The following is a 26,314-nucleotide window of genomic DNA, read 5'->3' on the forward strand; positions in this document are numbered from 1 at the left end:
ACACTCTAAGGCTTCAGTGTAGTCAATAAAGAAGATGTTTTTCTGGAACTCTCTTGTTTTTTCTATGATCCAATGGATGTTGGCAAATCTGATCTCTGGTTCCTTTGCCTTTTCTATATCCAGCTTAAACATCTGGAAGTTCTTGGTTCAGGTATTACTGAAGCCTCGCTTGGAGAATTTTGAGCATTACTTTGATAGCGTGTGAGGTGTGTGCAATTGTGCGGCAGTTTGAGGATTCTTTGGCATTGCCTTTCTTTGGGATTGGAATGAAAACTGACCTTTTCCAGTCCTGTGGCCACTGCTGAGTTTTCCAAATTTGCTGGCATGTTGACTGCAGAATTTTCACAGCATCATCTTTTAGGATTTGAAATAGCTCAGCTGGAATTCCATCACCTCCACTAAGGTCCATCTGACTTCAGACTCCAGGATGTCTGGCTATAGGTGAGTGATCACACCATCGTGATTATCTGGGTCATGAAGATCTTTTTTGTATAGTTCTTCTATGTATTCTTGTCACCTTTTCTTAATATCTTCGCTTCTCTTAGGTCCATACCATTTCTGTCCTTTATTGTGCCCATCTTTGCATAAAATGTTCCCTTGGTATCTCTAATTTTCTTGAAGAGATCTCTAGTTGTTCCCATTCTATTGTTTTCCGCTATTTCTTTGCACTGATCACTGAGGAAGGCTTTCTTATCTCTCCTTGCTATTTTTTGGAACTCTGCATTCAAATGGGTATAGCTTTCCTTTTCTCCTTTGCCTTTAGCATCTCTTCTTTTCTCAGCTATTTGTAAGGCCTCCTCAGACAACCATTTAAAAATAAAGACAACAGGCAAAGAAGACCCAACTTATGTGTAATTATACCCATTATTTCAATTCGTTTAAGGGACACTGAATCTCCGGTTTGAAAAGACATGCTTTGTCCAAGAGAATATTTATACAAGAATCAATGCAAAGCCACATTAAATAAAGAAATTTATGACAAAAGAACTGATATCAAGCTTTGAACCCACCATTAAGCTGTAGAATTAAGACTGAAACAATCATAAAAGGTACAGTCACAAAACAAACATTAAATATATAAGTATCTTATAAACAAATGCTATAATTTTAAAAAGTGGATAGGAAAGGAAAAGAGAAAGTAGGAAAAATTTTAAATAGACTTCCTCTTATTATACAACATGGGGCCAAACAGTTAATAAGTTTGCATTGGAAGAATGAAGGCAAGCATATTTAAAGGCCAACATGAGGAAATTAATAATCAACTAAAACTTATCAAATACATTTAAAATATTTTCTTACTATTTATCACATGGAATTAACATTTTTGAGCAATTACTTTATGCTAGAACTTTAAGCATCTATTGTGTACTATCTCATGTAATTCTCAAAATCTTATTATCATTCTCATTTTAAAAACAAGGAAAGTGAGGCACTGAGGTTAAGTAACCTATCTAAAGCCACAAAGCTCAAAGTAGTAACATATAGATGTGAATCTTAGGAAATGTGACCCTATAGCCCAGGATCTTAACCTATACTCTAAACATAAAACAGAAGTGTCTTATAACTTAAACACAAAGTTTTTAAACACAATACGCCTTTGTGTTTAAGTTATAAGACACTTCTGTGTTACATTTAGAGTATAGGTATGTATGTGTACATACATACCCAGAACATCCCCTCTACAACTCTGTAAAACCCCTCTCGCTTCTACTCTGTTTTCCTCTTCCCAGCTATGCTTATTCGAAGGGGATAGTGTCACCATCTTTAGTCATCCACCACCTATTTACAGTCTAGTAGTACAATGAAAGTGCTTTCACTAAGGATATCAAATCCATTTTTTCAATCCTTATTCTCCCTGATTGCTCTAAAGCATGTCACTGGTAATTTTTACCACCACTGCTGAACCCTCTACCCTTCCTAAGCATCTGTGATTCCACTGTTTCCTGGTGTTTTCTCTCTCAGTATCCTTTGTGGTGGCTTTCCTTGACCTTTAAATATTGATGCTTCTCAAGGTTCATTCCTGAGCTTTCTTACCTCTCCACACATCCTCTCTGGACTAACATACACCCCCTATATGTACTGATGACAGTTGATTACTTTCCGAAACTACTCCCAATGCAAACTATTTTCAACTCCACAGAAATACATATTCAACTGTGAAATGATTATAACCACTTAAAAGTTCCAAAGTATGCCTAAAACAACTCCCTAAAAATTTTCAAAACCCTCTGCTCTCTCTTCTGCAATGTATTCATGAATAACCATTCTCACCACAATTTACCCAGTTACTCCAGAACAAAAACAAACATTCATTCTAGACTCTTCTTTAACCACCATATCTAATCAGTTTGCAAGTCCTCTAACTCCCCTATCTCTATCCCACACCTATGCTTGTATTCCTGCATTTATCTTCTCCCTTTCCCTGAGGTGGTCTTTATTAGATGTGAATATTCACCTATATCCAGGATCTTGAAACCTACTAAGAGGTCTGACCAAGACTCAATTTTTATGACATGAAAAGAGAGTAATTAAACTCACCTAGTCTTTTCCTGATATAGGGGATCTACAAGGGCACTGAGTCCCTGAAGATAAGAATAGAACCACTCCCTGAGAAAGCCAGAACAAGATTTAATGGAAAGCCAAAGCTTCCAAGAAAAAGGAAAAAATGTAAAGTTTCAAAATGTTCACTCTATTTCAAAACATTATCTTTAACAATTCCCAACTCCTTTTCCGCTATCAAGGGGAGTCTGACTAATCTCTAGAGTTCAAAGCTGTCCCAAGCGATAAAATGACTATTCTTGCACCCATAAACCACCAACCACAGCCTTAGCCAAAAGAGAAAAACCTGAACCAATTAATTTTAAAAAGGAGTAATTTCAAACAGTTAGTAACTAACTTCAGCTGGAGGTTCTTCCCTGCTAGGAGATTTTCTTAAACCTCTAAGAACTCTTTAAAGATATATTAAGATATACACTTGCAACAAAGTTCCTTGCAAGAGAATTATCTGACTTTGGATACAAAGTCATACAGTTATCACACTTATTCTGAGGATCCCTGTACACATCCTTTACTCTGAACCATTGCTGGCACCACAAGGAGACTAACAAGCATACTACATTGTAAAATGCCAGATTTGTAAAACACTGTCAACAGATACTTGGAAATATGGATAGACATAATGTCATCACAAATGCTATGACAAAAAAATTTAGATGGTTAGGAGAAAGTCTATGAGGGAGAATAATTTAGACTAGGAATTCAAATTAGCCTTAAATGAGGAAATGACATTTAAATGGAAAACTGAAGGAAGAATTAAACAAAGGAAGAAGTTTGGGGGTAAGGGCTTAGGGGTTTTATGACAATCCAGAGAGAACACTGGTATGCTTTAATGAGGATGAGGAAAATATCATGAGATAAGGCAACAGGGATAGACAGGCATAGGCCTTTGAAGGAATCTAGATTGTGTTTTAAGTGCAAAGAGAAAGGCATCCAAAATGTTTTTAAAGCAGTAAACAATATAACCTGATTTACCCCTTAGAGGTTACCTTGGAACTGTGTAGAAAAAATAGATTAAAAGGCTACAAGGCAATACGGAAACATCAACTAGGAGAATACTGACGTTAATCAAAAGAGAAGTGACGGTTTCGACTAGGGTGGTCTTTAGGAAAAAATGGAAGCCACTAAAGGTTTCAAAGCAGAAAAGTGGTAGGAGTACGTGTGCTTAAAAAATAAGTTTTAGTTGCTCAGCTGACTCTTTCCGATCCCATGGACTATAGCCCACCAAGTTCCTCATTCATGGGATTTTTCAGGCAAGAATGCTGGAGTGGGTTGCCATTTCCTTCTCCAGGGGATCTTCTCAACCTGGGGATCAAACCCAGGTCTCTCACATTGCAGGCAGACTTCACCGTCTGGGCCACCAAGGAAGCCCTAAGAATCGGTAAGTCCACTATCTAATATTGAACACCAGATACCAGGTCATCTTATCTCACACAAGTAACACTGAAAAAACTTGTCACCTTCTGCAATATGCCATAGTATACATGATATAATACTGAATATAATATAATGAGAAATTAAATAGCAGCTTCATGGATTTTTTTCAAATTTTAGTCAGTCATAGCAATGATTTTATCCTTCAAAGCATTTACTTTAAAAAAGTAATATCTCACACACACACAAGAAAAAGATTCCCAGATGCTTTGAATGGTGCTATCTTCAATCATAAAAACATTCCATATGTTATCCAGAAATCACCTGACCTTGCTTTCAGTGTTTACATTCACAACAAAGCAAGGTACAACTTAGCCATGTGTCAAATGACTTTAAAGTTATCTAAATCATCTTATTTATTATAAGCAATTCATTTCTGTCAAACCTCAGATGACTCGGATACCTGTCTGAACTAAATAGGTTATCTGATTAGTATGGATACATGAAATAACTTCTGAAGGCATTCCAGAGCTTTTAAATGTGACTAAGTGTTATTGGGGTATAAGATGGGAGTAGATTATAATTTATTGCTCTAGCAGAAAGTCTTGTTTGGTGAACTTCTAATCACTGCTCTCAAATAGGCTCATAATCAAAACTATGCTTACCTTCTTTAAAGCATCCTGTATCACACCAGACTTTTCCTTTAGCAAGTCTACAACACAAAGGGCCTCTTCTTCAGAAAACATCATAGTCTTCAAGGACAGAAGAAAATCTTTAAATTTTACTTCAGCATTTTCTTAAAAGAGGGGAAGAAAAGAAATTAACCTTTAAAAGATATGTGATAAGACAACAAAGGTAAAGCACCAAGAATTCTTGACCCAGAAAGTCAATAACTAAGAGAAAACAGACTTACATTTCAGGTCAAACAACAATAAATGCTCTAGTTAAGAGAGGAAAAAAAAGTGCTTATCACCTTTAATATTGAATAATTAACTAAAAAGTTGCTCAAACTGCAGAATATCTGTTTTTTAATTGAAGTATATAGTTAATTTACAATGTTATGCTAATTTCTGACATACAGCAAAGTGATTCAGTTATATATACAGATTCTTTTCCAGATTCTCTTCCATTATGGTTTATCACGGGACACTGAATATAGTTTCCTGAGCTAAACAGTAGGACCTTGTTGTTTACCACATATATTATGTGTATGAGCTGCCCAGGTGCAGTGGTAAAGAATCCACCTGCCAATGCAGGAGACAAAAGGGACTCAGGTTTGATCCCTGAGACAAGAAGATCCCCTGGAGGAGGAAATGGCAACCTGTTCTGGGATTCTTGCCTGGAAAATTCCAGAGGAGCCTGGCAGGCTACAGTCTATGGGCTTGCAGAGTCAGATGTGATTGAGCACACACGCACCCACACGCACACACAGAGGCATATATAATACATAGAGGTTTGCATACAAACTGCAGAGTATTAAAGTGCCACAGAACAAAAAAAGCATTCAAATGTCTAGTATGCTAGTATCTATACCAAATATGTTCACAAATATTCTTATTTAACTGTAATACTCACAAAATATGAGCCAAATTTTACAGACAAAAAAATAAGAGACCAATTAACAAAATGCTTATTTTACAAAAATCAACTATATAAAAGCAATCCTGACATTTTAAAAATCCATGCACCAAATACCTCACTTCAGTTCCCCTAGGGCTCTTATATTAGACAACACCTGTGTTTCCATAAAAGAAACAGCCACCTGTTAGACCCAAAGGAGCCCAGAGCTTATAATATTTCAGCTATATCCTAAGTTTAAAAAGGCAGTTGTGAACATGTATGGGAACAAGGGGTATATGGGAACTCTGTACTTTCCACTCAATTTTGCTATGAACTTAAACTGCTCTTAAAAAAAAAAAAAAACCTATTAAAAAAATAATAATAGGGAGTCCCCTGGCAGTCCAGCTGTTAAGACTCAGGACTTTCTCTGCCGTGGGTCTAGTTCAGTCCCTGGTCAGGAAACTAAGATCCCACAAGCCACGTGGGCCAAAATAATAATAGTTTTCTGTGAATTAACACAGAAAACTCTGAGACAATAAAAGAAGGGAAAAGATTATTAGACAGCAAAACAGCTACAAGACTTTAGGCAAGTCAAAGTCCAATGTCCAGCTCTATAAAACTGAGAGGACTGGATTAGAAAACTACCAATAAATCCTTTACCACAAAGACTCTATTAGCCTTCTGGAATTCATTGATTCTATGAGAAAATGCACTCATTTCATAAGAACTCAAAAACATGTTTTCTCAATACAACAGGTTGTTGCCCTCTGTATACATTACCTTTGTCAGTTTCAATCTTCAGTTTTTTAGCCCCTGTTTTCTGGATTACTTCTACTTGGTCAGGTTTAATCAGATCAATAACTTCTCTCTTATCCACCACAGGATTTGAATCAGCATTATCCATCAGAGGAATATAAGTTGTTGCATGAATAAGGGGTTCATTTACCAAAACTGCAATTTAAGTTACAAATCATAATTACACAAGGTTTTTTATAATGGAGTAAGAAAATAACATGTAAGCACAATTAAGTTTCATGATAAATGCAGTTATTACCAGCTCAATTTGGTTTCAAATTCCTATTTATCCTTTTTAACAAGTCAAAACACTCTTCAAAATAAGAAATATCCATTCAATATTATTTTACAGCATATCACTTAGGTTATCTACAGTGTATCACACATCTCTTCTAACAATATCTGAAAATTTCTTCTTATACATTCTTATATGTTTTGGTTCGATCTCATGTTTCTTCTGATTTAACTAAGAATCCATTCACATTTAACTAGTGCTCAAGGAAAATTCTTTATTTCTATGTATGTTGGTACTTTACTGACCTCTTATTCCAACTGATAATTCTTAACTGATTTTTTTACTTGCTAGATACAAAAATAGCCATTGTTCCTTGCAGATATCTTCTCATTTCTAATAGTTACGCCTCTAATTTACATGGCACATCTCACTACATTAGTTAAAACTTCCAAAACAACATTAAAAGTGAAGGTAGGAAGCTTTCTTAGTTTCTAGCTTTAATGTGAAGAACTGTAAGAGTTTAAGTAGTGTTCTGATATTTGTTGGTTAGAGACACAAACTTCCACACCCATATGGAAATCTCTCTATATACCTACTTAAAAAAAAAAAAAAAAAAACTTGGAAGCACATACAGTTCATTTAAAATCTGTAATAAATACTTGATATTATCAAATACTGGGGTGATTTTTTCTATACCTGATTGCTTGATATACCATAATTTTAATGCAAATAACAGAATTTCACCTTTTCCCTTTCCAATTTTCTAGCATAGGTTGCTATCACAGCCCAATATTATAAAAATTACTATTTAATCTACATAAATTTCATAGCTAAGGCGTTTTGTGGACAACTGAGAATAAAAATTGCTCCACCACTTTTAACTGGATGCTTCTCATATATACATGCACATTACATTTAATGATTAGGAATGCAGGGTAATGATAAATCTAGATAATGTTCTCAAGTATGATCTTTACATGATATTAAAAGTACATATATTTCAGGAAAACTTTTCTTCTATAGAGCTTGTATGCTATTTACATTATTTTCAAAACTCACTTAAGAATGAGAATATTTATAAAATGCCTTGTCTTTTTTAAATTTCAGATTAAGGTTTTCACCACAAACTTATACCCTGCCCATCTGTCAAAGCACCCTGGACTTGTATTAGTACTAAAGTTGTTAATATACATATTAAGCTGAGAATTAAGGAGCATGTGAGGTCTCTAGGGTCCTTGTCCTAGTAGACTTCTCTAGAATTAGTAGCTATAAAATACGTATCTACATGTTTCACCATTTTCAGTCTTTTGCTTCTTTGATGAAACTTTCTTCTTTCCTGATCCACTTTCTTGTTTAGTCTCTTGATGCAGAGGTAATGATTCTTGCTTTTTTGAAGGTGCCGTAAGAGATTCCACCTTTTTATCCTGATCATCTTTATTAAAAATAAATGAAAAAATCATAGTAGCAAACAACGAACACATCAGAAAAAAATTTATTAATGAATACTTCCCAGAATGCTTTACCACCAAAATTTTAAACTCTGATATACAATTCTCTCACTTATCATTCTAGCTTTCTTGCTCTGCTACACCTGCTCTTTAACTTCATCAGGATTTCCAGTACTTGCTCCTTTTATATCCCATTTCTCAGCCACTCCTAACCCTACTCAGCTTATAGGCATTGTCAAATATCTTATCTTAAAAAATAAAACCCTTCCCACCACTGTAATCCCTAGCCTCCCACACCCATTTCCTTCTTATATTGACAAAAGAACAGTCTGTACTTTCTTTTCTACCAATCATTTCTCAACTAATTGCAACCTGATTTTTATCTCCTCCATTATACTCATAAAAAATTTTACTCAGGTCCCTAGTGTCCCAAATGCCTGATTCTATCAATAATATCCCTGAATCCTTATTTAACTTCTATTTAGCATTTCAAATTATTGGTCTCCACCTTCTTAAATTTCTCTCCTCTCCATTAGGCTAAGTGAAATAAGCCAGTCACAAAAGGACAATCATTGTATGGTTTCCCTTATACGTATACCTAGAGCAGTCAAATTCATAGACACAGAATGTAGAATGTTGCTTGCCAAGAACTAGTGGGGGGGGAAGAGTGGGAAATTAGTGCTTAATGGGTACAGAATTTTAGTTGGGAAAGATGAACAGTTCTTGAGATGGCTGGTGGTGATGACTGTTCAAGAATGTGAGTGTACTTAATGCCATAGATCTATACACTTAAAAATGGTTAAAATGGTAAAATTTTTTATATACTTATTTTACCACAATAAAATAAATAAAATTTAAAATTCAGCTTCCATGAGAATTCTTTTCCTAAGCTTGGAATATTCCTTTGAGTCTTCTTTGTAAGCTGTTCCTACTGAATACCTTATATCTAGTATTTTTCAGGGCTGTGTTCTCGTTTTAAATACTTCCCTTAAATAACCTTCTCTACAACTATGACATCAACTACTACCTTCATGCTTAAGGCTTCTGAATCTGTGTTCTAACCTTATCCTCTGTACCTGAATTTCCTACTGCATCCTGACTTGCTCCCTATGTGAACAGCCCCCACAGGCACCAGAAACGCAAACTGAAAGCCTTCTCCTCTCCGTCCACATCCTCTCTCCCCCCAGTACTGCCTCTTAGTGCTACCAACATCTACCAGTAAAAGGTTGGTTAATCTTTCCTATAAAGGTCTGAACAGACAGTAAAGGTTTTGTGGGCCATTTAGACTTTATCACAACTATTCACCTGCTGTTGCATTGTGAGAGCCAGCCACAAACAGAAGTTAACACATGAGTGTTGTTGCATTTAAAAAAACTTGATTTAAGACACAGAGGTTTGAATTTCATATCATTTCCACATTTAACACAGTATTACTCTTCTTTTATTTTTAACCTATTAGAAACATAAAAACCATTCTTGGCTCATGAGCTATAAAAAACGAGAAACAGGCCAGATCTGGCTCCCAGGTTGCAGTTTGCCAACCCTGACCTAACTTAGAACTCAGAAATCATCTTTAATCCTGCTTCCTCCTTTTTATCTGCCATATCCTATCCAATAAGGTTAGCCATGTCATTTCTGCTTTGCAGATCTCTCTAAGCCCCTTTCCACTTCTTCTGTCACTACCACAGTTCAGTCCTTCAGCTTAACTTTGGAAAACAATACTCTTTTAACAAGTCTGCCTACATCAAACACTGCCCTATGAAACTTCTTTTCCCAAATTCTGCCAAAAATACCTTTCTAAAATGTAAATCTGTCAATGGACACTAACCTGTTTGAAAATCCTCAACAATGGCCACCTATTTAGCTCTGTACACAAAAATCATCATAATCTACCCACTCCATTACCTTTTCAATTTTGTTTCCTACCATCCCCTACCTCCCACTTCAGGCTACAACAACACTGCATTCTCGCACCTTTATTCTTTCATGCATGATCTTCTGCCAATGAGGAATAAAATCCCACTATTTCCTTGATGAACTGACTCATTTTGCAAACCCAGTTCGGGCACTGCCTCCTCTGCAAAGCTTTTGGCCCATGGGTCCCGTATGTACCAGTTGTTTTGGCTTCTGTACTACCTCTATACTTTGTACTTTTCCTATGTTAAGTCATATTTCATTATTGGCTCACATGTCCTCCTCTCCCCTTTACTCTTATTTCTCTAGTACCATGCTTGACATAGCTGGCAAGTAAATATTTAAAATCCAATATAACGATAACTTAATACTCCACAAGTTAAGATACAAAAACAACTTAATGGTAAACACAAGTCCTTTCACACAGAGCAAACGATTCACAGCTTCACCTATCAGCACACCATTTTTCATGTCCTTTCCTTTGCATCTGTTAACCCTTCTCCTTAGAACACCCTATTCACCAAGAAAAACTAGCTAATATTTATTCAACACTTCAGATTAATTTTAGGTATTATATGCTCTAAGTGATCCACTTTAGTACTCCTATACTGACTGAGACATATCTAGCCCATTATACTACACTTTTTATATCATAATAATGTATTTCGGCTTATGCATACAGTTTACATGTGACTACCTGGAAAATGCACTCTACCTCTGTAGTCCTAGCACCTATATAGTGACTAACACAAAACAGATATATGATAAATGTTTGTAAAGTAAATCAATCAAGGATGAAAATGATACCTGATTTCTCTTTTCATCTTTAATTCTTATCACACTGATTAGAAAGTATTGTTTGAAATAAATGTAAAAGCTTCTAACTACTGATATTTATAGGTCTTTAGTGGTTTTAGTAAAACACATTTTATATATTTCCACTTAAGGCCTTTTCCATATGTATAATGTGAAATTTAGCTTTAAATGCTGTTTTATGATCAATACTAACTCTTTCTAGCAACATTTAATGAAAACAAATAGTGAAAAGGATAATGATCTTGATTTCAAACTCAATATTTAACATGTGTGCACACTTAAAGTATCTGAACTTCAAACTCTATTAAAGTTATTAAAACAAATATAACCATGCAATAAAGTTTAATAGATTACAATACCGCTTCCATTTTTAGGCTTCTTTTGGCCTGGTTTCTTCTTTGAGGCAGCCACTTCTGAGGGGGGAGTCGGCTGGTTAGTAACTGGGACAGGTTCTACTTTTTTGCATGGAGTCTTTGATACATCACTTTCTTTGGTGACCTGCTCTTCTAGTACAGGCTTGTGTTTCTTTTCCTTCTTCTTTCTTTCTCTAACACTACTTGGACTTTCAACCACATTCAATGGAACAGGTACAACCTGCTCATCTTCTACAGCCAAGGCATCAGATAATTTAAAGTCCCGGGGTACACTCTCAGAATCGGATTCATGGAGGTTTCCATTTTGGATTTCTTTCTTTTTATTCTTTTTCTTTTCTGCCTTCTTTTTATCGGTTTTGGTAGGAATAAGCTTTTGTTCTCTTTTCTGTTTTGCAAGAACTTCATCATATAATGTTTCTTTCATGAAAAGCCAGAAGAAGAGGAAAATTACTGTAATAACCACTGAAGGAATAAGAACAATAAAATATGTTGACTCATAAAACTCCATGGTGCTTTTGTTAATGTGATCCTATAAAACCTAAATGTGGGGGAAAAAAGAAAAAACAAAAACTGGGTCAGTCTTATAAAAATTAAACACACAAAACCTCTGTTCTTTCAAGAGGTATTCAGATTTAACCTGATCTATGAATCTAAACAGATTAGTTTTTTAAATCATATACTTGATTACTTTACAGTTCAAATATACTATATACTGTAAAAAAAATTTTTGGCTAACTAGGAATGTAAGACATCCTTCTATTTTTCAAGCATGTGAAAAGATTCTGACAGAAAAAAAGTAGCCATTCATTTTTCTCCAAAATATCCACTTTTGATACTATTAGTATTTAGTTCTTCTCTTATTGTACAATGTTCATGAATATACTATACATGGAATAAAGAGGCCTTAACTATTAACACTCTAGATAGTCACTGAAAGTACACACTCTTAATAGCAAAGAAAATAAAGGGAGCTCACTCCTTCACTCAGCTGTGAGCACCTTTATTCCAGCTAACCGTTGCCTCATGATATGGTGGGATCCATCAAGAATATGAAAATAAAGTAAAAATCAAAATGTTAGGATATGTCATTTGGCACTAAAATAAATTACAAATAAGTTGCTTCTCTTGATTTTTTTCCAAGGTACCTCTTACTGCAAAAAAGTTATACTTCAAAAACAAAATTGGTAATCCCATTCTATTGCAATAATTTAAGCAAAATTTAAATGATATTAATATAACCCTGGACTACCAAGAGAAAGATTTATCAAGATGAAGGGGAAAGTGAATCACAGGTTAACAAAATACTAAAAAGAAACTTACATAGAATTGTTCTTCTCTAATAATTAATGAACTATCCAAAATTTTTTATTTTTTGTCAGATTTTATTATGCCTGTCACTGGTCAACCAAAAATTATTTTTAAAAGATGTTTTGCATTTGGATTTTGTTTAATAGTACCATCCACAGGCTACAAAGCCTGTTCAATTTTGGCTAAGGGTTAGGTTAGGGGAGAAAAAGGACAAAACAATGAGTTAGAACTCTATGGATTTTTGCACTGAGGAAAGAAAAGAGACTAAGACACTGAGCAGTAGCCAAAATGCTGGGAAAATGTCAAATCAAAGTCAGAAGGTCTTTGATGAATAGCAAGCTCCAGTCCATGCAACATAGGTCTTTCTTAGGAGACAAAATCTATGACGAAGCAGATAAAGAAGCAAACCTTCAGAGAAGAGAGGCCATGAGACCACAGAAACTCTGAAACACAGATTCCTGATGATTTTTCTAGCTCCCTTTTCTAGGTCTCATATGAGGCTGGAAGAATCATGATTTCAGTCTTAAGATTTTCAGGAGATTCCCTTCATACAATTCAATGCCCCTTCATTTGAGCTCTCTTTCTGGAATATCTAAGAGGAGTTCAACCAAAACACCAAGGCAAATTTAAAGTCAAGAAAATGTTTGCATTGCTTTAATCCAATATTCCTGATGCTTTATCCCAAGACATATACAAAGAAAAGCATATGTAAAGATATTCAGGGCAACATTACATTTAATAAGAAAAGCTGAGATTAAATATATAACATCAGAATGGGTTGAATTAACAACTATCAACTCAACAAAATATTGCTGTTAAAACTGTAAATACTGAGACTACTAAATTCAATTAAATATTGAATAACCAAAATCATAATTTTACTTGCATGATCAAAATATCTCATATTTAATAATGGGTCATTAAGATGAATACGTAAAGAACTGTGCAATAATCATGGGTGCAGTCTCACTTGCCTTAATACTTTAAAATTTGTTAGTTTAAGAGGAACTCATAAAGTTTTCAACCCCTTGTTTAAAAATGGCAAAATGAATAAGAACTATAGTAGTGATTAATATACCACAGTTCAGTTCAGTCGCCCAGTCGTGTCTGACTCTTTGCCACCCGATGGACTGCAGCACGCCAGGCCTCCCTGTCCATCACCAATTCCCACAGTTTACTCAAACTCATGTTCATTGAGTCAGTGATGCCATCCAACCATCTCATCCTCTGTCGTCCCCTTCTCCTCGTGCCTTCAATCTTTTCCAATATCAGGGTCTTTTCAAATTAGTCAGTTCTTCACATCAGGTGGCCAAATATTGCAGTTTCAGCTTCAGCATCAGTCCTTCCAATGAACACTCAGGTCTGATCTCCTTTAGGATGGACTGGTTGGATCTCCTTGTAGTCCAGGGGACTCTTAAAGAGCCTTCTCCAACACCACGGCTCAAAAGCATCAAATCTTTGGTGCTCATCTTTCTTTATGGTCCAACTCTGACATCCCTATATGACCACTAGGAAAACCATAGCCTTGACTAGATGGACCTTTGTTGGCAAAGTAATGTCTCTGCTTTTTAATTCGCTGTCTAGGTTGGTGATAACTTTCCTTCCAAGGACTAAGTGTCTTTTAATTTCATGGCTGCAGTCACCATCTGCAGAAATTTTGGAGCCCCCCCCCGAAAAAAAGTCTCTCATTGTTTCCACTGTTTCCCCAACTATTTGCCATGAAGTGATGGGACCGGATGCCATGATCTTAGATTTCTGAATGTTGAGCTTTAAGCTAACTTTTTCACTCTCCTCTTTCACTTTCATCAAGAAGCTCTTTAGTTCCTCTTCACTTTCTGCCATAAGGGTGGTGTCATCTGCATATCTGAGGTTACTGATATTTCTCCCAGCAATCTTGATCCCACTTTGTGCTTCATCCAACATGGCATTTCTCATGATGTACTCTGCATATAAGTTAAATACACAGGGTGACAATATACAGCCTTGATGTACTCCTTTTCCCATTTGGAACCAGTCTGCTGTTCCATGTTCAGTTCTAACTGTTGCTTCCTGACCTGCATACAGATTTCTCAAGAGGCAGGTCAGGTGGTCTGGTATTCCCATCTCTTTCAGAATTTTCCAGTTTATTGTGATCCACACAGTCAAAGGCTTTGGCATAGTCAATAAAGCAGAAATAGATGTTTTTCTGGAACTCTCTTGCTTTTTCCATGATCCAGCAGATGTTGGCAATTTGATCTCTGGTTCCTCTGCCTTTTCTAAAACCAGCTTGAACCTCTGGATGTTCACAGTTCATGTATTGCTGAAGCCTCACCTGGAGAATTTTGAGCATTACTTTGATAACGTGAGATGAGTGCAATTGTGCAGTAGTTTGAGCATTCTTTGGCATTGCCTTTCTTTGGGATTGGAATGAAAACTGACCTTTTCCAGTCCTGTGGCCACTGCTGAGTTGTCCAAATTTGCTGGCATATTGAGTGCAGCACTTTCACAGAATCATCTTTTAGGATTTGAAATAGCTCAATTGGAATTCCATCACCTCCACTAGCTTTGTTTGTAGTGATGCTTTTTAAGGCCCTCTTGACTTCACATTCCAGGATGTCTGGCTCTAGGTGAGGGATCACACCATCGTGATTATCTGGGTCATGAAGATCTTTTTTGTACAGTTCTTCTGTGTATTCTTGTCACCTTTTCTTAATACCTTCTGCTTCTGTTAGGTCCCTACCAGTTGTGTCCTTTATTGTGCCCATCTTTGCATGAAATGTTCCCTTGGTATCTCTGATTTTCTTGAAGAGATCTCTAGTCGTTTCCATTCTATTGTTTTCCCCTATTTCTCTGCACTGATCACTGAGGAAGGCTTTCTTACCTCTCCTTGCTATTCTTTGGAACTCTGCATTCAAATGGGTGTATCTTTCCTTTGCTCCTTTGCTTTTCGCTTCTCTTCTTTTCACAGCTGTTTGTAAGGCCTCCTCAGACAGCCATTTTGCTTTTTGGCATTTCCTTTTCTTGGGAATGGTCTTGATCCCTGTCTCTTGTCCAATGTCACAAACCTCTGTCCATAGTTCTTCAGAAACTCTATCAGATCTAGTCCCTTAAATCTATTTCTCACTTCCACTGTATAAGCATAAGGGATTTGATTTAGGTCATACCTGAATGGTCTAGTGGTTTTCCCTACTTTTTTCAATTTTAATCTGAATTTGGCAATAAGGCGTTCAGGATCTGAGTTACAGTCAGCTCCCGTTCTTGTTTTTGCTGACTGTATAGAGCTTCTCCATCTTTGGCTGCAAAGAATATATTCAATCTGATTTTGGTATTGACCATCTGGTGATGTCCATGTGTAGAATCTTCTCTTGTGTTGTTAGAAGAGGGTGTTTGCTATGTCCAGTGCGTTCTCTTGGCAAAACTCTATTAGCCTTTTCCCTGCTTCATTCTGTACTCCAGTTTTACATTATACCCATAGGTAGAGGAGTAATACAAAGCAGGGGGAAAGGTGGCAAGAAGGAACTGGGAATGAAATTCAGGGAAATACAGGGAAAAGATGAAGGAAAGATTTTTAGAGGAAGTAGTGGGGTGGGGGTGGCCAACTTAAAAGTGAAAGAAACGGGAAGGAGAAGTTGAGACAGAATTAATTTAACTCAAGATGATAGGAATCAGGTATCAAAGTCCATACTATCTAAGTCCATAGTAGCAATTCAACGTACATTTGTTGAGTTATTAATAGAAAAACATGCAGACAAGCAGAGGCTCAGATTATGAGATGACAGCAAAAGTCACCAATGCTAATTTCTTCCATATGATCACATTCCCTTTGACTTTTGGTCCCAATTCTGACTTGGTTTCAGGGGTCTCTTCTTACACAAAGCTAAAGCCCAAACTACTTACATGATCCTGGAAATGCCAAGACACCGTATTTAAGCGGTCCCAAGTCGGTGGTGCCCACAGTGCACGCGACAAAAACGAATGCGCATCTGCTTTGCTGGATTGCGCCCTCAAGCCAGGAAGCTCGAGATCCCCAAATACTGTCATTCAGATAAGCGCCCATACACAAAACGACAGAACACGAGATAAGCCACCATGAGCACGAGGCAACAGAAATAGACTATGGGACCGCATCCCTCAAGATTTAAGATACCTGAATTACTAGATATAGATTACAACCTACACACATAAAGTAACTAAGAGGAAACTGGGGAATGAGTAAAAAATAGAAACTATCAAAAGGAACTAGGTAGATATGAATCAATTAGGACTTCTACCAACAATTTACAATCAAAATTTAAAATCCAGGGGCGGTCCTAAGATGGCGGAGGAATAGGGGACAGGGAGACCACTTTCTCCCCCACAAATTCATAAAATCCAGTGGATAGGTTAACACAGGTGCAAGGAAACCAATTAAAATGACTATTTCAATAGGCTAAATAGATCTGATAGAGTGAATTAAGTCAATGGAGATTAGAGGATGGTGAAAGTTAGGAAGCAATCTAAGACAACACCAATGCTTCCAGCTTGGAAGAAATCTGTAAACTATGAAACCACATGTCAAGTTCAAGAATACAGGAGTAAGTTTTTGTCTGGGAGTTCTAGATATGATTTTGAGAAATATAAACTATAACCAGATACAGAAGGTTAGCAGTCAACTAAGTAGACAAAACTAGCAGTAAAAAGCCCACGGCAGATTCTAAATCGGGAAACCAAAAGGAGTGACTTTTTACGAAGTCCAATCGCCCCTCCTTCCTAGTATCAAACCCAAATAGTTTTGCCTTGTTCCTTTTATCAAATCTTCACTTATCCCTCAAAACACAGCTCAAATCATTACAATGAAAGTATCTTTTCAACTACCATCTTCCACAATAGTCTATTAATTCACTTTGTATAGTTATTTTATCATCAGTTATGTGTAACATTGTTACATAGTTTATACACAATTTATATACAGTACATGAGACAGGAACATACCTGACACATTTGAGGAAGAACAATAAAGACAAGTATAATGTACAAGAGGAAATGTAGTAAAAGATGAGGTTGAAGAGATCATTTGAAGGGGGCAGAGGACAATGAACAAAATCATGTAGTTTCTTACATGCAATTGGAAGGACCGTGGCTTAGAGAAAAAAAATCACCAAGGGAATGAGTATAAACAGAGCCCAGGTCTCAAGACGGAGCCCCTGGACAATTGAGAATAAAATAAAAAGAAAATTAGGAATATGTCACCCTGTTGCTAAATGAACAAAATATATCAAGAAGGAGATATTAATCAACTTTGTTAAATGGTGTTAGTAAATAAAGTACAACAAAAACTAGAAACTGACTACTGGATTTTAGCAACAGAGACATTAGTGGTAAGTTTGACCAGAACAATAGAGTGGTGATCATCAAAACCTGACTGAAAGGAATTGAAAAGTGCGAACTCCAGCAGATGAGACGACTCTCTGGAGATTTCCTGTGAAGTAATAAAGAAAAATGCAATGGAAGCTGGAGGGGAATATGAGGTTGGGAGTTTGGTTTGTACAGGCAGAAGAAATTACAGCATGTTAATACAGTGATAAAGACAATCCAGTAGAAGGGGAAAGCCTGATGAGGCAGGAGAGAGGGGGGTGAGCGACAACGTTTTCAAACGGCAAGAGGGAAAGAATTTGGTGCGCAAGTAAAGAGACTGGCCTTAGATGGAGCACAGACATCTAGGGAATATATAGGCACAGGCAAGGAGGTAGATACAGTGTATAAGTTTGTGTAAATTATCCTCCTGATACTACTATTTTCTTAATGAAATGGGAAAGTTATCAGTTCAGAGTAAGGGTTAAAAAGGGGGCATTGTTGGTCCTATAAAACACATTTTAATTATTATATGGCTAATATTTTATTTATAAATTTTGCTCACTTTATTCTCCACTTAAATTTAAAACCTGGAATGGAGAACACAAGATGTTTATCAGTATTGGACAAATAGATTCACTGACTTTAAATGAACCTATGATCTAGCTGATTAAGTACCTATAGAGCATCTACAAAACAGAGCATAGGACTTCCCTGGTGGTCCAGAGGTTAAGAATCCACCTGCCAACGCAGGGAACGAACACAAGTTCGATGCCTGGCCCAGGAAGATCCCACATGCTGTGGGGAAGCTAAGGCTGGGCACCACCACTACTGGAACCCACACGCCTGGAGACCATGCTTCACAACAAGAGAAGCCCCCAGAGGAGAGGCCAGCCCTGCGCAGCTAGAGCAAGCTGACACGCAGCAACAGAGACCCAACACAGCCAAACAAACAGACACCACAACTTTAATACTAAAACAGGGCATAAAAACCGAACCTCAGTGTCCATGAGATCTACTCTTCCAGCTCAAGCACCATGCCTACAGACAGCTCTCCTCCTCCTAAAATCCTAGAGCATTTAGTCTTTATGTACATGTTCACAGAATTCTATGCAACAGGGCATAATAGCCTAGCAATTATAGAAACATAATATACTGCAGTGCAACGAAGATAAATGAAGAGAGAATACTCAAAATCTGAAACAGATCCAAACTGATTTTTTTAATTTAGTTTATTGTAAATTATTTCAAATCAGAAGAGGAAAGGCTTGATCATTCAGATCAAATAAAGACATCCAGACAACTTTAAAAAAATGTATAAAGTACTTCAAGAAAACACATGAAAATAAGTGAATTCATCTTATATATTGCATTGCTGAAAAAGTTTAAAAGTTTACAAGTGTATTAAATCTACAATAAAAAATTTTTTAAACTTGATTCTACAAACCAATAAAAAAAAACTAATCAATTCCTGAAAAGGCCATCAAAATACAAAAACTTATCTAAATTTCTATTCTCTAGTCACTACAACAAAAGTATAATCGCCCCAGAGTCCATAATACAAATATAAAATTATCTTTTACAACAAGAGGAAAAGATTAAAAGCAATCAAAAGATAAGATACTCTAACAAACCGAACACTGAGTTGCCTAACATGGGAACTCCATTTACAACTTCCTAAAATTAACTTTACAGACTACACTGCAATCTTAAAAGCTGAAGTGCAATTTCTCCTTGTATACTGCAATACATACTTATTTCTATGACTCACACCTTATTAACACATCCCTTAAATTATTTCAGCAATACCCCATCTAGAGTACTGCTACCCTAATCTGAAACAAATCCAACTAAAGCCAGAGACGAGTAATGAAATTCAACTTCTCCATTAGGTATCATGTCACAACACATGAAACTTCTATTTTATTTGTTCTCTTTTAACCAGACTCATTGTCTTCCCTTTAATACAAGACTAGATAAATCAGTTTGAACAGCTTCTCCAAAAAACTGGATCTGCATAGCTGGTAGCTTCAAGAGTTATGCCAATCCTTCAGATTTCTGCTTATCCATCAAGCCCCAGCTAGTCCGTTTTCTCAGGAAAAGACACTGTTCATTTTAAAACATATCCTCAGGAAATAACCTGGTTAAGTTTATTCTATAAAGAAAGCTAACTTAAGTTAGACAAATTAAAAGCTTTACTACCAGAAACTTAATAATACATTTAAATAATTAGTATTTCAAATCAATACATAAAATCAGTTTCTAAAGATGAATATAAATCATCAAAATTGTTCAGAAAATTAACATTAGAACATGAAATTCATACCACTGATGTATCTATAACACAGTTACACCATATACAGAAGACTTCCCCTAAAATCTACAGTCTTAAAATCTACTTCTTCACAAGATCTCTAGGTTGGAAGAGGCCATCTAATTCAACTACATCCAGCTGAATGGTCAGCGATTTTAGGCTTATTAGGAATAAACACCTCCCATAAGTTCCTTCTATAAAGACATTAGAATATTCTTCCTAGTTTTGATCCACAGTCTTCCTCCCATAACTTCTCCTTGTGGCCCTCTAACCGCCCTAAACCTCATCAATTGTGTCCAATTCAACTACCATAAGGCAGTCCTAATAACTGATGCATGGTATTGATTAAATTTATCAACAAACAGAAAACATACTTCAAACCCTATCATCCTTTAGGAAAGTTTTTCTAGGGTGTTAAAGTGACAGCATTCATCACTCACTCACGTCTGACTCTGTGATGCCATAGATTAATGTGCCAGGCTCCTCTGTCCTGGAATCCTCCAGGCAAAAATCCTGGAGTGGGTAGCCATTCCCTTTTCCAGGGGATCTTACCGATCTAGGGATTAAAACCCGGTCTTCTGCACTGCAGACAGATTCTTTACCGTCTGAGCACCAGGAAAGTTAAAAAGCGTTAAGCTAAAGTGCATCACCTTAGGTCACTCATCAGTGAGGGTACTAAAATGATAATATATTTATTCTTGCCTATTCCCAAAAAAGACATAATACTTAATATCATTTCACAAACTAAACATGAAATGTAAATGACAGGACAAGAATGCCAAATACTATTCAAAAAACTCCAAGGGAACTATTGGAAAACTTCAATAGGAAATAAGAATGTTTACCTCTTGCCCAAAAACTGCCAAATAAATATAAAAAGCCCCAAATACGTAAGAAAATTTTAGTATAAAATCAGAGGGCCATTTCAAATCAATAAGTAAATCTATGATTTAATAAATAGTATCAGCACAAATGGTAGCCACTTTGGGGAAAAATTAAAGCCCCTAACTAAATTATATATGGATCAAAGTTTTATAGGTTAAAAAATTAAACCATGAAAAACTAGAAGACAAATGCATTTCTTTTCATGTAAAATAATTTTGTTTGTAAAAGTGTTTTTTTTCCCCCTATGTCTCATGTAATACTCAGAGCCAACAAGGAAAAAACAGGAAAAACCGACCCAGAAAACACTGTAAAGATTTTATGAAAAAATAAGGGACTAAACTCAAAAAAGACAAAGGTCTGGTAGCCTTAACTTACAAACATCACCAAAAATGTGAGAAAAAGATGAACACAAGACAGAAAGGTTAAAGGACACCTTTACAAGATTCCTAGAGGGGAAAAAGATATCCAACAAATATATATATATACACACTTTAATGCAACCTTACTCATATTAAAGAAATGCAAATTAAAACAATGTTACCTTTTCCCACTTAAATTGGCAGGGAAGGAACATGTGGGAATGAGGGATTACCAAACAGGAAGGAGGAAGCTTTGGAGGTGATACACACGTGCACCATCCTGACTGTGGTGATGGTTTCATCAGTGTACACGTGTCAAAATTTATCATACTGTACACTTAAATACATGCAGTTCATTGTGCATCAATTATACCTCAATAAAACTGTATTTTAAAAATTTGGCATGAACTAGGAAGTATGAAAACCAGTATTCTCAGGTACTGTTAACTTGATTATAACTAATGCAATCTCCTAGACAGATATAAGAATAGTGCATACTGTTCAACAGAGAAAACTCCTTCTCTGGTAGTTTATTGTAATCACACAAATACAAAGACACACTAAAAAGAGTGTTCACTGTTAGTAAAGCAACTTTAAAATAAGAAAGAACCGTATGTCCAACATTAGGGAAATGATTAAATAACCCTACAGCAGAGCTTCACATGTAAAGTGGCAAGACATTCAAAAATATTGTAAATAAACCAAATATACATAAAAAGCAAGTTGCACAAGGCTCAGATGGTAAAGAATCTGCCTGCAATGCAGGAGACCCAGGTTTTGATCCCTGGGTGGGGAAGATCCCCTGGAGAAGGTAATGGCAACCCACTCCAGTATTCTTGCCTGGAGAATTCCACAGACAGAGGAGCCTGGTGGGCACAGTCCATGGGGTCACAAAGAGTAGGACACAACTGAGCGACTAACACTATCACTACTACATACGGAGAAATTCCCTCTAAGTAACACAGTCATGCTCATGCATGCTTAGAGAGCTCCTGAAAGGACACAACAGAAACCATTAACTCTACGGTGACTTCTGGGTACCTGCCTGGCAACTTTTCATCTTAAATCTTTCAGAATGTTTACATTTTTTCCACCATGCGTATATTATTTTCATAATATAATTTAAGCTTAAACTGAATTTACTGTATTTTAAAATTATAAATTAAACCATGATTTTAAAGCTAACTTAAGGACTCCATTTCTTAAATTGGAAGTGAAAACTCTTTCAATTAAACATTACAGAAGTTGCTTTGTTTTGAAATAGACATGTTTTCCGGAAATTAAGGGAAATCCTGGGAGACAGGGAATATGATATAGGAACTGAAAGTATTAATGGCCACTCAAGACTATCACAGGAAACACGAGGCTATAAGTTGGGGAAGTAGAAATGAGACAGGTACATAAAACTGGGACTTTTTAAAGGGTCCAAGTCAGCAAATGGCAGCCCTCTCCAGTATTTTTGCCTGGAAAATCCCAAGGAGAAAGGAGCCTGGTGGGCTAGATAGTCCAGAGTCCCAAAGAGTCAGACATAACTGAGTGACTGTATACATTATACACTCCAAGTCAGCAAAGGGTAAACTAAAGGAAAAGAAACGGCCATACTGACACAAGGAAAAGAGAGAGCTTGCCTCCTTTGCCTACCACCCAACAGTTACACAAAAAGCTTTCATTAAGACTTTATAAGAGAGGAGGCTTCCCTGGTGGTTCAGTGGTCAGGAAGCCACCTTCTAAGGCAGGGAACACAGGTTCAATCTCTGATGGGGAACTCAGATCCCTCGTGTGACGGGGCAACTAAATCCTCACATCATAGCTAGTGAGCCCTCAGGCCACAGCTGGAGAGCCCACGAACTCTGGAACCCTCATGCCACAACTAGACCCCTGCACTCTACAGCCCACGTGCCACAAGTAGAGAGAAGCCCGAAAGCTGCAACAAAGAGCCCACATAAGGAAACAAAGACCCACGTGTCACAACAAAGACTCAACACAGCCAGAAACAAACATGTTTTTTTAATCAAATTAAACAAAAAAAAGATTTTATAGGAGAACAGCCAAAATGGTGGAGTAGAAAGACCCTAAACTCACCTACCCTCATGAGCATGCCAAATTCACAACTACCTGTAGAACAACCATCAATGAAAAAAACTGGAAACTACCCACAAAGATTTTCTATAACTAAAGACGTAAGGGCTTCTTCCCTGGTGGCTCAGACAGTGAAGAATCTGCTGCCAATGCAGGAGACCCGGGTTTGATCCCTGGGTCGGGAAGATCCCCTGTAAAAAGGAATGGCTACCCACGCCAGCATTCTTTCCTGGAAAATTCCATGGACAGAGGAGCCTGGCGGGCTCCAGTCCACGGCAGAGGGAAGGAGCCACAGCGAGACTGGCACGAGGAACAGAGCTGTGATACAATCAAAGCCCATAATATCCTGCGTGGGCAACCCACAAACTGGGAAATACCGCAGTGCAAAGGCTCTCCCAGAGGAGGTAAGAGTTCTGGCCCCATGTCAAGATTCTGGCAATAGGGAGATGAGCCATCCGGAGCCCTTGGCTTTGAAGGCCAATAGAGCTTACCTGCAGGAGCCCCCTGGGACTGGAGGAAAATAAAGACTTCGTTCTTAAAGGCTGCACACAAAATCTCATGTGCACCAGGATCCAGGGCAAAAGCAGAGTTGATAGGAGCTAGGCTCAGATCCACCTGTCAGTCTTAGAGAGTCTATGAGAGAGGCAGGAGGCAGCTTCAGGGGGAGGTGAGGGGAGAGTATCTAAGAAAAAGAATCAGACAAAATCTACGGTAACAGTGCTATAGCTCTATAGAAGCCCTGAGCCTGGAGAGGAAAAAGGGCAAAAATCCAGCCTCACAGCAAATTTAAAATTAAAACTAATCCCTTAATATCAAATATCAAGCCAGTATTCCCATCTCCCCAACTGCTGTGTAAATACTTTTTCAGTTATTCTGTACTGAATGATATGTTTATTTCTTGTCTCCTTTCATTTGTCATCCCTGTATCTCTTTTATTACTCAGTTTCTTGCAATCCGTAGAATTTGGGGTTGGAAAAATCAGACAGTTTTCTTGTAGAGATTCTCAGTATGAATTTTGTCAATGGAATCCCCACAGTGTTGACAAGTTTTTGCTTTGTTTTTGTCTTTTCTATTTCCTATAAATTGGTGGTTAAATGTAAAGGCTAGATCAGATTTAGGATTATGACCTCAGTGCAAGACTAAGGCACAGACAGCATGGCACATTTCCAAAAGTTTATTTTTTTATTTGGCTGCACCAGGTCTTAGTTGTGGCATGCGGGAACTTCATTCTTTTTGTTAAGCACGTGGGATCTTTAGTTACAGCAAGAGAACTCTTCGTTGCAGCACATGGGATCTAGCTCCCTGACCAGGAATAGAACCTGGGTCCCTTGCATTGGGAGCTCAGAATCTCAGCCACTGGAACACCAGGGAAGTCCCTCAATGTCTCCATGATATTACCAACTACTGGAGATCTTTGCCTACACATTATTTATTAGGAGATGCAAAATGGTGATATTCTAAGTCTATCCCTCTTTCTTTCTTACGTAGAATACATCTACAGAAAAAAACTCTTATGACCTATTTGGCTACCCTGAGATACAATTCATATAAGAAAAGTACAATAAATGCTTATTTTTCTTTACTTACCAAAATTGTTAAAATAATGAGTTAGTCCAACAGCAACTTTTTTTAATTTTCAGCATTACGAACTTAAAGATTAAACATACAATATTTGACTAGCTTCAATTCATTAGTTATTGTCTTTACTGATGTTCAAATTGTCCCCTTTTTTAATTTTAGTTTTTACACTGAAGTATAACTGAATTACAGTGTTGTGTTAATTACTGCTGTACAGCAAAGTGACTCAATATATATACACATTCTTTTTCATAGTCTTCATATGGGTTATCAAAAGATACTGAATATAGTTTCCTGCACTATACAGTGGACCTTGTTGTTTGTCCATTCCATATATATCAGTTCATATCTTCTAATCCCAAACTCCCAATCAAACCCTCTCCCAGCCCCTCCCATGTGTGTGTCTGTGTCTGTGTGTCTGTGTGTCTGTGTGCCTGTGTGTGTGTATGTGTGTGTGACTCTTTGTGACCCCATGGACTGTAGCCCTCCAGGCTCCTCTGTCCATGGGATTCTCCAGGCAAGAATACTGGACTGGGTTGCCATTCCTTTCTCCAGAGGATCTTTCCAATCAAGGATTAAACCTGGGTCTCCCACTCTGCAGGCAGATTCTTTACCCTCTGAGCCACCAGGGAAGTCCGTCCTCCTTGGCAACCACCAATCTATTCTCTACGTCCCTGATTCTGCTTCTTTTCCATAGATAGGTTCGTTTGTGTCATATTTCAGATTCCACATGTAAACTACTTCACTTAGTGACAATCTCCAGTTGCATCCATGTTGCTGCAAATGGCATTAATGCACCCTTTTTTATGGCTGAGAAGTACTCTATTATATATATGTACCACATCTTCTTTATCCATTCTTCTGTTGGTGGACATTCAGATTGTTTCCATGTCCTGGCTATTGTGAATACTGCTGCTATACATACAGGTGCATACAGGTGCATCTATCTTTTTGAATTATAAGTTTGCCTGGATATATGCCCAGAAGTGGGACTGCTGGGTCACACGGTAATCCTATTTTCAGTTTTCTGAGGAAACTCCATATTGTTTTCCACAGTGCCTGCAGTAACTTACATTCTCACCAACAGTGTAAGAGGATTTCCTTTCCTCTAGAAATTTTTTAATAATTATATAAAATATATACATGGTTCCAAAGTCAAGTATAAAGCAAAAGGGAAATTAAGAGCATAAACTGTACCCCTGTGTTCTTCTTAGGCTTCCCTTGTGGCTCAGATGGCAAAGAATCTGCCTGCAATTCAGGAGACTTGGGTTCGATCCCCGAGTCAGGAAGATCCCCTGGAGAAGGAAATTGCAACCCACACTAGTATTCTTGCCTGGAGAATCCCACGGACAGAGAAGCCTAACGGCCTGCAGTCCATGGGGTCACAAAGAGTACGACACAACTGAGCT

At 37.1% G+C, this 26,314-nt stretch overlaps 1 protein-coding gene across 5 annotated transcripts in view; it reads right to left on the reverse strand.

The window, feature by feature from the left end:
- Positions 1 to 26,314, reverse strand: part of KTN1 (kinectin 1) — a 106,739-nt gene that overhangs the window by 67,129 nt on the left and 13,296 nt on the right. For all 5 annotated transcript variants that reach the window (XM_040226382.1, XM_040226386.1, XM_040226385.1 and 2 more), the window contains exons 2-5: positions 11,058 to 11,610; positions 7,815 to 7,952; positions 6,271 to 6,441; positions 4,596 to 4,726 (exon numbers count right to left, since the gene is read on the reverse strand). In XM_040226382.1, coding sequence (XP_040082316.1) covers positions 4,596 to 4,726; positions 6,271 to 6,441; positions 7,815 to 7,952; positions 11,058 to 11,580 — 963 coding nt within the window. In that variant the 5' untranslated portion in view covers positions 11,581 to 11,610. The remainder of the gene's footprint in view (positions 1 to 4,595; positions 4,727 to 6,270; positions 6,442 to 7,814; positions 7,953 to 11,057; positions 11,611 to 26,314) is intronic.

Source organism: Oryx dammah, unplaced genomic scaffold (genome assembly GCF_014754425.2).
Source record: "Oryx dammah isolate SB20612 unplaced genomic scaffold, SCBI_Odam_1.1 HiC_scaffold_26, whole genome shotgun sequence".
Taxonomy (NCBI): Eukaryota; Metazoa; Chordata; class Mammalia; order Artiodactyla; family Bovidae; genus Oryx; species Oryx dammah.